At 33.0% G+C, this 10,544-nt stretch overlaps 1 protein-coding gene across 1 annotated transcript; it reads left to right on the top strand.

Annotated features, from left to right (window-relative positions):
- The first annotated feature begins 2,846 nt into the window (after positions 1-2,846).
- On the top strand, positions 2,847-9,513 carry LOC150099650 (uncharacterized). Its single transcript, XM_090404184.1, has 6 exons — positions 2,847-3,002; positions 5,766-5,821; positions 6,862-6,969; positions 7,900-7,935; positions 8,527-8,574; positions 9,300-9,513. The coding sequence occupies exons 1-6, from the start codon at positions 2,897-2,899 to the stop codon at positions 9,327-9,329; spliced, it is 384 nt and encodes a 127-aa protein (XP_090260310.1). The 5' UTR covers positions 2,847-2,896; the 3' UTR covers positions 9,330-9,513.
- The last annotated feature ends 1,031 nt before the right edge of the window (positions 9,514-10,544 follow it).

Here is a 10,544-nt window from a genome sequence, read left to right as displayed (position 1 = left end):
TCGTTTTCTTTCCTTTTTTGTTTTATACATGGGAAATGACCATTGTAAAGATGCCTGGGAAGTAAAATCAATGAATAATACAGCAGATATTTTTTATCAAAGTTCAAAACATATGTTAAGTACTAAATATTATATTAAATTATATTATAGTACGGTATTAAAAACATCGTTAGGATTCTCAAAATAAACGTAAATTAACTGAATTAGCACAAAAAGTTGAAGTCATAACGAGCTAACATTTCACTAATAAACAACATCATTTGATAAGTCACAAAAGAGGTGTCCATTTAAAATGCATGTAAATAAAACAAGACTGATTTTGTATTCTGTACTGAAGTAGAAGAAACACAGACATGCTGAATTAGTATCACTCGTATTTCTAAACAGTTGGTAAGTGAATTCAGTTGTTTAGAATGATCGGAGATTGAGTACTATCTGCCTAAGATACCAACAGCTTTTTTGAACGTTTTCCAACAGAAGGTGGGTTAGCCGGTTCATACGGAGGAAGCAGAGTTCTCATTCCGTAAGACAGAGAAAATGGTCTTGAAAATTTTTATATATGACTAGAAGACATAATTTCATTTATGAATTCAGGTGGCGAGCCGTTGTAGCTCAGGTCAGGCGGAGAAAGCCAGATGGCTGCGCATGAATTGTTAAGTGGTTCGTAGATTGTGGAGCCAATTCCAATAGTCTGAAACACATCCTGGAGATTCAGTGAAGGAAAGCCATGGATTACAACCGCAGTGCGTTACCGATATCTCCGATTATCTGCTCGGCGAAACAGGAGTACTATCCCAAATCAGCAATGATCTCATCTGGTATCTACTCTGCGTAGAAGGCTTCACGAAGGTGGTCAGTATGCTAGGCGACCGGTAGTTTGCATGCGCCTATTCTCACACCATAAGTGAGAACGTTTGAACTGAATTAGGGTTCACGTCATCTGTACCCAAGACCGGTAGGGTCGGTATTGTTTACAGACCAGTCCAAATGTAACCTATAAAGCGACATCAGGCGTACTCTGATCTGGAGCGTTATCAGTTCTCTAAAATCTGTAAAAGGGATACTTACTGTGGATGTAGTGTGATGGTTTGAGGAATCGTCTGATCAGGTGGAACTCATAGACCAGTAAATATTTCCGTCGGTACCATAAATGCTTCAATTTATAGATGCGAGGTTCTGAAGTCGTGAAGTCATCCCCAGACGTGCTCAAGGTTAAGGTTAGGAGACCTAGCTATCCAGTCCATACGTACGATAGTTTCTTCTTAAATATATTGGTCTACCAGTTCGCTTCGCTAAACAAGGACGAACATTATCGTCTTATAGGATAAATGTCTCCTATGTTCGTCCGTATGCGGGTGCGATGAGGAGACATTTATCCTACAAGATGATAATGTTCGTCCTTGTTGAGCGAAGCGAGCTGGTAGACCAATATATTTAAGAAGAAACTATCGTACGTATAGACTGGATAGCAAGGTCTACTAACCTTAACCTTAAGAACGTCTGGGGATGCTTTAGGTAGCTTTGCTGCTGCTCTCAAACGCCCCTCCCCCTCTTTCCCCATAACTTGAGAGCTTTACAGAATAGATGGTTGTTACCACCAACTGAGCTCCTAGACATATTTATAAACAGTATGAAACATAGTTGTGAGCGCTGCATTCTGTATGGTGCAAACCCATTCCTCATTAAGGTAATTTTAAGATCTTATTTAAAAACTAACCGAATTAAACTATTTATTTACAATTTTTATGAATGTTTCTTTTACATTTCATATCATACCGGTTTTCACCGAATTGCATTTAAATTCATCGTACAGTTTTCGAGTTACCTTTAGCTTTCTTTTTGTTCATTAATGTATAGAAAATACTTCATTATATACTTTCTTTCATCATTATATACTACTTTCCATGAATTAATCAAAAAAGAGAAAGCCAAGGTGACTCAAAAACTGTATATGATGAATCTGCATGCAGTTTGGTGAAACGCAGTATGACATCTCTACGCTATGTTCTTAAAACAGCAGGTTATAGAGATGCCATGCTGCTTTTGTGGCATAACTATAATAAAAGATCACGGAAGACTAGAATTAAGAGCTTTATTATATCCATAAAAGATGGAAACTGTAAGGATAGTATTCGAAAGAGGGTACGTAGAAGTAATTGGGATATACGTCCCAGAAGAAGGAAGATATGAATGCGAAACATTTTACGGTGATTTAAAAAAGTTGATTAGATATTAATAAAATTATTATTTAATAATTGTAGGAGACTTTACAGCTAGACTAGAGAACAAGAACGTAACATCGACTCTAGAAATTATATAGAATAATATTTAAATGAAAATTGTTCACCATTTTATGAATTAAAAATAACAATTTTTCTATAACTATAACATTAAATATTTCACTCAATAACAGACCATATAATCGTCAGGATAAAACACGAAAATAGCAGTACAAGTACGACGGATAGCACATATCACGAGAATCAAGTGAAAACGAAAAAAGTCATCATCATCATCATCATAAAAACCAACCAAATTCATTAATTTCTTAAACGATATAGAATATTATCGATGAAATAATAAAACTGATTTAAAATAATTTCGATGAAGCATATTTTTGCAAAATGTTCTTCAAGGCTTAAAGCGCATTTTAAAAAAGGCAACTTCAATCGTTATTTTGTGAGTGCGATTAAACTTCCAGAAGGTCTCATCGATAAGCCTAACTAATTATTTGCAATATTTTCAGTTTCCTGTCGATAGAAAAATGCGAAAGGAAGTTATTAATTCAGGGATATTCGCCTAATTATTTCTACTCTTATAAAAGGTTATAAAAATAGCAAAAGCCATTTGCACGTATAGTTTAGACTGCATTTTACCAAAACGTTTCCAAGTAAAAATGCGTTTCTATTTTGCGTTATTAATTTTATTGTTAGGATGTTCCGTTTTGGGATTTCTTTCAGTAGACAACGAATCAGATGAAGCTGTCAGGGAACTTTTATGCAGTAAGTATTGTTGCATTTCACATGTTCTATTTTCGTTATCGAAGTTACTATGATTTTAAACGATGCAGTAACACTAGTTGTAGTATCATAATTTGGAATTTGAACTATAATTATTAACCAGAATAAAGAAGAGAGATTAAAACTAAGCAAGCTAATGTAAGTTTCTTTGCAATTAGCAATGCATTATATGGAATAATAATTGGTGAACTCTGCTAAGCGCAAAACGTATTTGTTCCAAATAAATGTTTAATATGCTTTGCATGCAGGAACTTATACAGTTTGGTTATAATGCTAAAGTAAAACCGACAGATGAACAAAATAATTATAATTTAAATGAGCTATTTAAACTGTGCAGTTCTCAGTTATTTCAGAGCAGACATAACCATTACACTGTGTGCCACTTAGGGATATTTTCCCTGTTCGATTTCAAATGGTCGTTCTTTATCTAAGCCTCAGTTCTCTGATGAATGTGCCAAAACTGTCCAAAGAAGTAAAGAGCAAAACGCAATTGGCTTTAATCGAAATCTCTATCATTCTTTAAACCTTGAAATAGTTGTAAGAAGACCATCAAAACACTCAAACGTGAAAGGACCAGAAACGGAGAATAGTTCCAACTCCAAAGAACTTTTATGCATTCTGGTTATTTATCAAAGCAACAAATGAGTGTGACTTCTGGTCAATCCTGCTTCCCCTCTTTGTACTGGACCCACAGAAAAGCCAATATCGAAGATTCTTAATTTCTTCCAATTCTTACATTGATAAAATTGGTAAATGTTTCCTTCTACCATTTCAAACAAGCAACAATGACTTCTTTGATTTGTCTTTATAAATGGAAATCAGAAGAAATCTTACCAAACTGGATGCCATCATGTCTTCTGGACTGGGCATTGATGGACGATTGTTCTCACAGTTTTTTTAATGCGGCGCTCATCACTAAAGGTCTTGTAAAACTATACTGCATCTGCACCATGAATAGGCTAATGCTTGTTTTTTAAATTTTTATTATTTTTGTATAATTCTATTTATTTTGTTACATATTTCTGAAACTCTATAGTAGAAACGAAATATGGAACTTTTCGAGTCATCTCTAATAAGCAGGGCAGTGATTTGACACTGGACAATGAAATTCATCTTTCACCTCAAGACATTTACAAACGTCTACATCTACGGCAGAATTCGAAGCTGTTGATGGAGAGCGAATATCTAATCAGATAACCCCGCTGTTTAACTTTTAGCATTGGATATCAGACCACATTCAACCCATTCCAAAGAAAGACGATAAATCTTATCCACGCAATTTCTCTGACTTCATTTCTGTCTAAAGTAATGGATAAAAAGATTTGCAATTACAAGTACTCTACTTCAAAACCTTTCAAGTAATAAACGATCACCAGTAACAACTGTATCGTTATTTATCAACGGACAACATTCTTGTTTGTGTCATCCACATTTGAAAGAATTCAATCGACACATTTGTGAAATCTCAACAATTTCTTTTGTTGTCCCTAAGGCATTTTTGATCGTCTTCAGACAAATGGCTTATTAAGTACTCTCTCTAATCATGCTGTGTTCCATCTGACTTCTTCAAATAGACTGCAAGGCTTTCCCACTGGCCGCGAAACACATTTGATAGTGGATGGATTTTTATCTTCAAATTTTGCACCTAATGTCGGTGGTTAGCAAGATGCACTTCTTTCGCCTGCTCTGTTTATTTCCATCATACGAAAGACTTTCTATATTTACTCAAATTCAATTTTTTTCCCGAGTTGATGGGCATACTCCTCATTTTATTTTGATAAATTCTGTACGCAAAGTCCCAAACAGCATCAATTATTAGCGTTATTATTTAATTAAAGCATTTTACATTTTATGAAAATATTCGCATGGCTTTAAACTTTGTTAAAATACTTGAAGCAGAATTACAACATCTCCATCACAATTCAAGTCCAACTCACAGAAAAGAAAATTGTTCCACATCATTCATTCCTTTTTATTGCCATTTTTAAAAACACCTCTGCTTTTATGTTTTTTTTCAAAACATTATAATCTGCAGGTTTTCATATCCAATTTTAACCGATTGCATCTTTATATCCTTATTTTTTTTTTGGCCATTTATGGTACTGATAAACTATTTGAACAATCTGCATATATGAGAGAACCATAAAGATGTCCGGAAAAATTAAATGTGAAGATAACACTGATATTATGTTTGATATTAGCATTGATAATTTGATAATAACACTGATAGTAACTATGAAATCCTGAATAATTGAGAAATGTGTTCTTCTGTGAAGAACGTCACGTAGGTGGGCCATCTTTTCTATTACCATCTCGTTATTCTGTTCATTTTCCGCTGCTTCATTCGTACAGTCACTCATAACACTAAACACGCCAATCGTATTTTATAATTTCAACATTGAAGATTTAGTTAAGAAGGCGTTACTATTAATGAATGTCGGTCAATTCATCTATAAATAGCAGTATTTCAAATCATAAGGAACTGAAAACAGAATACGAACTTGGTTATATGTTTTCAAGTAATTGGAATAACGAAGTTAGGGAGAGTATTGATTAGGATTCCTGCTTTGAGGTCAAATGGAGAATATTTATTCTTCCTTCGACAGTCATAGAAATAACAAGCGAAACCCCTTTCTAAAAGTAAAATAATTTTTTTTATCGGTAGATAGGAAGAATAAATTATTATTTATTAGTTTTTACACTGCTTCATAAATGTCAGTTTAATGTTCTGTGATTTATTTTTAGGAGATAAACAAAGCAAAAGAAAAGTTGTAAGTTGTATGAAAAAGATGCGTGGAAAAGTAAGTATAAGATACTTTAATGTTTATAATTAAATGAAATATCCTGTATTTTACAAAATTACTTAAATTACTTAAAATGAACATCACTTAATTAAATAAAGTTGATGTTCAGTTCAAATTCCAAATATTTCATGGCCTTTTAGTGAATTCGAATCTAGGTCTATTCAAGTGAAGGACACGTGGCATCCTTGGGTCTTTTCCTTTTGAGCTACGTGGTGTTCCAAGCTATTGTATACCTCCGTTATTTAAAACTACAAAAGCAACGAATTAATTTCAAAGAAAAGGTAATGATTCATATTAAACATACGACCGATTAATGCCCTTACTACATAGCCTTCCTCCACAAAATGTAATTGTAGCAACTGATGCATGTAAATAATGGGATCGTGTAATATGCATAAATCAGGACATGGCATTTATAGGATAATAACTGAATATGGATTTTAACTTAATACCGTCCTGAAAAAATTTACTAGTTTAATATTATTCTAGATTTCTCTATTGAATCCACTGGAGGTGGATTCAATAGAGAAATCTAGACACACGGTGCAACTAGACGCACGGTGTTGTACAGTCACTTACTCTTATTGTGCGAATTCTGACATGAATTCTGACTGAATTCTGAAGTGTTCTGCGCAGCGGGGATTAGTTGGTCTCATTATTATATTTAAGTGATGGAAAATTCGCATTTCTAGTGTTTCTGTTTAGCTTGCTTTAGCGAGGAAAGCTACAATGAGATTATTCTCTGGTATAACGTTAGCCATAATGTTACTAGTGTTCAGCTCAGTCATTTCTAGAATAGTTTCTCGAAGTCAGAAATCTTTTTGTAATAAAACTGTTTAAGCAGAGTCATACTACTCAGTAATGCGAAAAGTTAAGACACTTCGATCTTTTTGTTATAAATTTATAACGATTCATTTCGAAATCGATATGGGGCAACGGCACAACAGAATTATTATCATTAGATGCATTAATCTTTAATAAAATATTTGTAAAAGAACATCGAAAATAAACATCTAACAGCATCAATTCATTTTTAGGCGCAACAGATTACTATAGAATGCCTTTCTGAAACTTATCCTGGTGAGAACAGATTGTATTTAGCTTATGTAAGAGCTTACTGCAATGCAGAAGCAACAGCAAACCAAGTATGTATATATAAATATCTTTATTTGTAATCATTATATAAATTACATAGATTTTGAGTTTGAATAATTATGGCATTACACAGGGTATTACTATTACATTAATCATACATCAGCGTTTCCGAAATGGTGGGTCACGACCCAACACCGGGTCGCGAAAGCTAAATGCTGGCTCGCCTAACAAAACTCTCGAAAACCTAGGTGTTTCGTTTTTGGGTTTTCTTTTTTTTACGAAACTCTAAAATACAAGTAAATGCGTTTAATCGGGACTAATGAATAAATAATTTAATTAATAGAGAAAAAAACTTGATTTGTGGTCCCGTTTCTAGTTAACAAATAACAGCATCACACTTCTCATTACTAAATTACTTGGATTTAGTTTCATTTCTTTATATTTTGGTAAGAGTAAATGCTTCTTTATTATAGTAATAATAATAAATGAAAACTCTATGAATATTCAGATCTGTTTTAGTTTCACTATTGGCCATAAAAATGTTAGTGGGTCACGAAGATGAAGTATTAAAATAACCGGGCCAAGGAAAAAAAAGTTTAACTGTGTGATAATTAAAATGATCACACAGTGTTAAAATACAGGAATGATTTTCTAAAGTAAAATTCATTTTTAACAGAATACTGGACTATTGCAAAATATCTATATTTGCATTAACGTCAAGTACACAATCGATTGCCGGAAGAGGTGTCTGACATTTGTATACGTTACAAATATTGCTACTTTATTCCTTAAATCTTTTACTATAAAAAATCACTTTTAATTTTGAGAATTTTAAGATTTATGGATAGTGATGTAGCATCCTCGATTCCAGCTCCCTGTCTAATCTGAAAAAGACATAAACTATAGATTATTTTAGTATATTGTTCATATTCAATAAAACACCATTTGTTTACTTTTGTTTCTGTTATATTTATTTTTAGGCCGAAAAATGCATGGATGATAAATTTTTAGCATTGGTAAGTTTTACGATTTTAATTTATACACATCAGTTTTTCTCCTTTTTGTAGAAAAAAAGGCATTGAAATATATATATATATATATATAAATAATTGTGTAGAGCTAAATTATACGAATTTTTTGCTGTTATAAATATTACCAAAATCCAGTGGGATTATTAGGGAATCCTGAGATTTAAAACAAATACTTGCTTTTATTAATATATTTTTTTTTCTTTATCTAAATAATTTAAAAAAAAAGTATTATTCTAAATGGAAGGCCATATTTTTTGTCCTGTTGTAATAATTTGAGAAACAGAAGTAACTTAGTCGTGCACAAATATCAAGTACAGGAACACAGACGCAGTCTTCCACAATAAATGTCCAATCTGAGTCTATTTTCATATACTCATTTCGGATAGTTACTGTGGAAACTCATATTCTTCTCTTGGATACAAAACTACATTCAAATAGTGTAGAACTGAAATCTCCTAAATATCCAGGATCGCATCAGATTATCTTAATGCTAGTATGAACTTCATAATTGGGTAGATAAAATTTCAATTTATCTTCAAAGAAATCTTTCACTAATATTTTTCCCACTAATTTCAGTCCCGGAAACAACGAAGAGGAGTAGAGAGGCAAGAAGATAAATTCTTCGTAAGTCTTCATTCTTTCATTAATATTATTTATTTTTATTTTTTAATGTTCCTGCCAGAATAGTTAAATATTCCAGTTTTTTTCTGATCATAGGATCGCCAAACACGAAAAAACAAAAACAATGGATTATGGATTACTGAGAAAAACTAGTAAGGAATGAGCATGGATAGTTATACGAGGGCGGGGGGCGGTGAAAGTTCTGATAAACACCCAGAACAAAAATATACTGATTTGAGCAACAAGGGTAAGACTTTTTTCTCAGAAAATTGCATATGATGCAGAAGCGTTGAAACAAGCGTACAACTTTGTGGGGAATATGTTGAATAATGTGTAAGTTATATGATTCTGAATTAATTCCTTCCTAGTGATTATTACAACTTTTCAGCACTCTCTCAGTACTAGTGGAAGACTAATGAAAAAGAGAAAGCTTTCGTCTAATGTCATTTGAAATTTAAGTGCTTCCAGTATCAATCGAAATATTCTTCAAACATTGTTTCTTTTTCATAAATGAGAAAAAATCATTCAAAGGCCAAAAACAAAAGTGATTTTTCGGACAGTTTATGCCTGATCTACCTGATTTAACGAAATTTTTAAAAGAGAAAACCGAGTAATAAAATCTGAATATCTGAAGAGAAAACAGTCTGTTTCAAATAAATAAATAAATATAGAATTTTTTTCAAACACTCTTTTAAAGTCTTCGTTCATTTTTTTTTATTTATTTTTAGGAATGCTTGGCGGACAATTTCAAAAAATAAAACTGAGAAAGAGGTGGAACAATCCTGATGAAAATGAGCTTCGAGAAGTATCTTCTTACTACTACGTTAATATAAAAACAACTGCGTTTGGTATGACAGTCCGTTGTGATTGACATTTGTGCAGTTTGTTTGTATTTGTCATGATTGTTTTTCAGTATATGAATAAAGAATAAACTAAATTCAAGTCATTTTAGCAAAATAATTCTGGTTCTTATTTTAATCATGGAATAGCATACTAAAATTAATTAATGAAAAAAAGAATTAATAGTTTTCTTGGTGGTTACTTTTATGAAGATAGATTAGCGACAAAAATACTTATTACAGTACAGCTATTTTCATTCCTTCATTAATCTATTCTCAATTACATAACTTTTACAATCCAATATCGACAAGTGGAATAATTTCTAGAGCATAGACTCTTTCTTTGCATTCTGCGTATCCCAAATTCACTTTCATCATTTACTTCACTCCAATCTCGGTTTCTTAATAGTTGTGCCAGGTAGCCAATCAGAAAAACTGAAACATACATGTGGAAACTCAAGTTCCGAACTGCAGCTTCCACGAAAGCATGCAATGAATGCACAATAATCGTCAACAAATATAACTGTTGCTTTGAAGAGATAAATGCAGAAAATCCGTCTGCTGTACAAATATCGATCGAGCCTTCTGATCCTTAGCAAACTCCATCGGATAAGTAGTGCCCATTCATGCTTTTATTCCTTTTTCACACAGTGGATGGATACTGATACAACATTTAAAGCTATCCTTCTGATATCCTCCAACTCCTTAACTAGGCAAGGCAAATCATATCTTGCTGGGCCATGAAGAGATTCCACATGTCTCCGGGGTTTGCCTGAAAGGCATCAGAAAAAGTTTAGTGTGTCGTCTACCGTTTGTAAATGGAAATGTCAGTTTCTCCCCGGTCAATTTTTATGCAACATGGATGGCGTCCTCTCTTTGGATCCCCCCCCCTTACAAAACAGACTCCTTCGACAAAAGTGCCACAGTAAGGATCTGTTTTATCACCCATTCTCTATCGCCATTATATAAATGGCCTTCTCTCACATACTAATAATCCAAACTACAGTTGTTTTAGTTGTTTTGCTGATGATAGTACACACAGTCCTTCTATTCATATGTCAAGCCTTGCATCTGTCAAAACATCCCAAAGATTTTGAACAACTACTGTCTGAAATTCGGCTTCGATTCTTCAAT

This window comes from Typopeltis vanoorti, chromosome 14 (assembly GCF_054136105.1).
Source record: "Typopeltis vanoorti isolate ZY-2024b chromosome 14, IOZ_Tvanoo_1.0, whole genome shotgun sequence".
NCBI classification, from domain to species: Eukaryota; Metazoa; Arthropoda; class Arachnida; order Uropygi; family Thelyphonidae; genus Typopeltis; species Typopeltis vanoorti.
The sequence above is the reverse complement of the archived record's forward strand: the minus strand, read 5'-3'. Positions and strand labels throughout refer to the sequence as shown.

Excerpts from the sequence above, each read along its gene's own strand:
- LOC150099650 (XM_090404184.1), top strand. The coding sequence starts at position 2,897 with ATGCGTTTCTATTTTGCGTTATTAATTTTATTGTTAGGATGTTCCGTT. Across the intron at positions 3,003-5,765 it reads TGTCAGGGAACTTTTATGCA|GAGATAAACAAAGCAAAAGA; the intron begins GTAAGTATTGTT and ends ATTTATTTTTAG. Across the intron at positions 6,970-7,899 it reads CAGAAGCAACAGCAAACCAA|GCCGAAAAATGCATGGATGA; the intron begins GTATGTATATAT and ends ATTTATTTTTAG.